At 38.3% G+C, this 2,486-nt stretch overlaps 1 protein-coding gene across 1 annotated transcript; it reads right to left on the reverse strand.

Annotated features, from left to right (window-relative positions):
- Positions 1-895: 895 nt before the first annotated feature.
- Positions 896-1,776, reverse strand: LOC111990519 (uncharacterized). The gene is made up of 2 exons (XM_024022302.1): positions 1,615-1,776; positions 896-1,531 (listed from the first exon to the last, which is right to left on the reverse strand). The coding sequence occupies exons 1-2, from the start codon at positions 1,774-1,776 to the stop codon at positions 896-898; spliced, it is 798 nt and encodes a 265-aa protein (XP_023878070.1).
- Positions 1,777-2,486: the final 710 nt, after the last annotated feature.

Here is a 2,486-nt window from a genome sequence, read left to right on the forward strand (position 1 = left end):
TCACGGGCTGTGTGAACAGTACCCGTAAACAGTACCTTTTAAGTTCCTGGGTGCTTTTGTACCCAACAAGAAAAAAAAAAAAAAAAAAAAAAAAAAAAGAGGCAAAGTTCACTACAATTTATTTCAGGCAAAGTTAGATATTTCACTGCAATTTAGCTTTTTGTTTGATAAGTTTTTGAGTAATTGAACTAATTACTCATTCTACCCAGTTTCAAAAATAGAAACACAAATACAAATAGCTGTGATAAGGAATACATTTTTCATGATTTAAACTCCATCAAAGCTGCTACACAAACCTGGATAGTTAACAAAACACACACACACACACACACAGAGGACTAACAATCCGCAAGCATCACAATTGAAAATTCCCCTATGATTTCTCACCACCAAGTCTATCTTTGACATGAGCTTGGAAAGTGCTCACCAAAAATGAATTCTCACCTGAATATAAAAATAATCATATCAATGTAAACAGTGAATATTTCAAAAAAATAATTTCATGCAGTTTTATATTCAAACTATGGAGTAGAAATTGATGCAATTAGAATTATGGTTTAATTAGTGACAAATATCTTAGTTACATATGACAATTATAAACACTAGCATAAGAAAAAGGAGCAAGTAAGCATATAGAAGATGACAAGTAATTAGATATGACAATTATAAACACTAGCATAAGAAAAAGGAGGAAGTAAGCATATAGAAGATGACAAGTAATTAGTAACCACTGTTTTACATACACACCCATGGCAAGCATATAGTTTATGCCAATACAAAAAAGAAAAAAGAAAAGAAAAGACTGCAAGAGGTACATAAAGATAATCCGATCACTACAATACTAAGAGGTACATAAAGATAAGCAACCCGGGCTGTAGACAAGCCCCTTTCCGGTCTAAAAATGAAATTGAGGGTTCAATTCGTACTGCTTCTCTAGCCACCTTAGCTGGACCTCCTTCCTCTCAACATTAGCTGCAAACATGTTCCTACCGTCTACGTTATTCATGAAGAAGAAGGTGCTGAACATATGAAGGCGATCACCCACTTGCACCCCAGGAAGACTCAACACCGTGTCCATTATTGCTTGCATCTCATTAGCTGCTACGGTGCGAAATGTTGTATTATGAGTACTAACACTTCTACTTTCAACAATAACGTCTGACATGCTCTTCAAAGAGTTAGACATGTCTTGAATGGTTGAACGCTTCTTTCTTGGTTTCTTGCAAATTCCCCTAAAAAGTTGGACACCGCTTGCCAAGCCTTTCCCCTTATTCATTGCCGGTCTTGCTCTGGATGATGCTGGGCCTTCAACATCCATTGGGTCAACTAAGTTCGCAAAGGGTTCACATTGGGGGACAACAAATTCTTTGCTATCAGTGGAATCCCCAGACCCTTCAGATAATTCAATTGGTATTTCACCACTCGAGCAGAATGCATTTTTTCCCATTGCAACCGATCCTTCATACATTATTTCCATGGATTTAATATTCGGCAAAGGTTTGTTTTTAAAGGTTAACGCCTTGGGACATGCCTACACGTGGACAACCGGTAGTTAGAACACAATATTAGTTGTAGATAACAGAGTTTTTTCACAATTATGTTGTGTGAACTAACCTGAATCTTTCGGGTCCACCACTCATCAGTGGCCTGCATAACCCCAGTTACAGGATCATAACCCAACCCAGTCTCATCAAAACACTCCTTCCAAGCCTTCCATTGAATTTTCAGATGATCCCATTTGTTTTTATACTGCGCGTGAGTCACCACTTTACCCATTTCAGCCAACTACTCAATCACTGCATCAACCCCTTCCTTTCTCAAAAATCCTTGATGCTTCTTGCCGTCTAGGACTTGAGTAGCAAAAAAATCACAAAAAGCTTTTACTTCCCTAGGATCTTTCCACCCAATTCTCTCTTCATTATCATCAGCCTTCGATTTTCCCTTACTCATATTTGCTACAACTTCCTTCTATACTCATTCAGGCATTTCAACGAATAGTTTGTATGCATATCAGTTTTCAGTTATGCATGAGTCATGGAAAATGCAAAGTAAACTCACAACTATGGTCCCATTACATCTACACTTGTGAGAAACACCCAAAATAAAATGAAGCAGAGAGAAACCTACATACTAATGTCATGGAAAACACAAAAATAACACACAAACATTGAACTAAAATTACACACAATTTTTGTACAAAACCACAGATTGAAGTGTGTTCATGGAAAACAAAATAACCAGACATCAGTAGACCAAAAGGTATGAAACGTTTGGCAGAACAGTACCTGTTTGTGCAGAGATTTCCTGTGGTGGCCACGACGTCCCAAGCGAAGAGCAGCTGAGGTCGAGCGAAGCACGAAGGAATGGGTTATTTTGTTCTCCGTGGGAGCATTTTTACCGTGTTTCAGTGTGACTGTTGATGGTTTATTGCGGGATGGTGGGTAGGTGCCTCTCATTGAAGACGAGGAGTACGGGGCATTGATGGA

This window comes from Quercus suber, unplaced genomic scaffold (assembly GCF_002906115.3).
Source record: "Quercus suber isolate HL8 unplaced genomic scaffold, Cork oak 2.0 scaffold_1235, whole genome shotgun sequence".
NCBI classification, from domain to species: domain Eukaryota; kingdom Viridiplantae; phylum Streptophyta; class Magnoliopsida; order Fagales; family Fagaceae; genus Quercus; species Quercus suber.

What these genes read in the sequence shown, in the direction of transcription:
- LOC111990519 (XM_024022302.1), bottom strand. Translation starts at nt 1,776, where the DNA reads ATGGGTAAAGTGGTGACTCACGCGCAGTATAAAAACAAATGGGATCAT. An exon ending in GGTGGACCCGAAAGATTCAG is followed by an intron (nt 1,532 to 1,614) that starts GTTAGTTCACAC and finishes GTCCACGTGTAG; the next exon opens with GCATGTCCCAAGGCGTTAAC.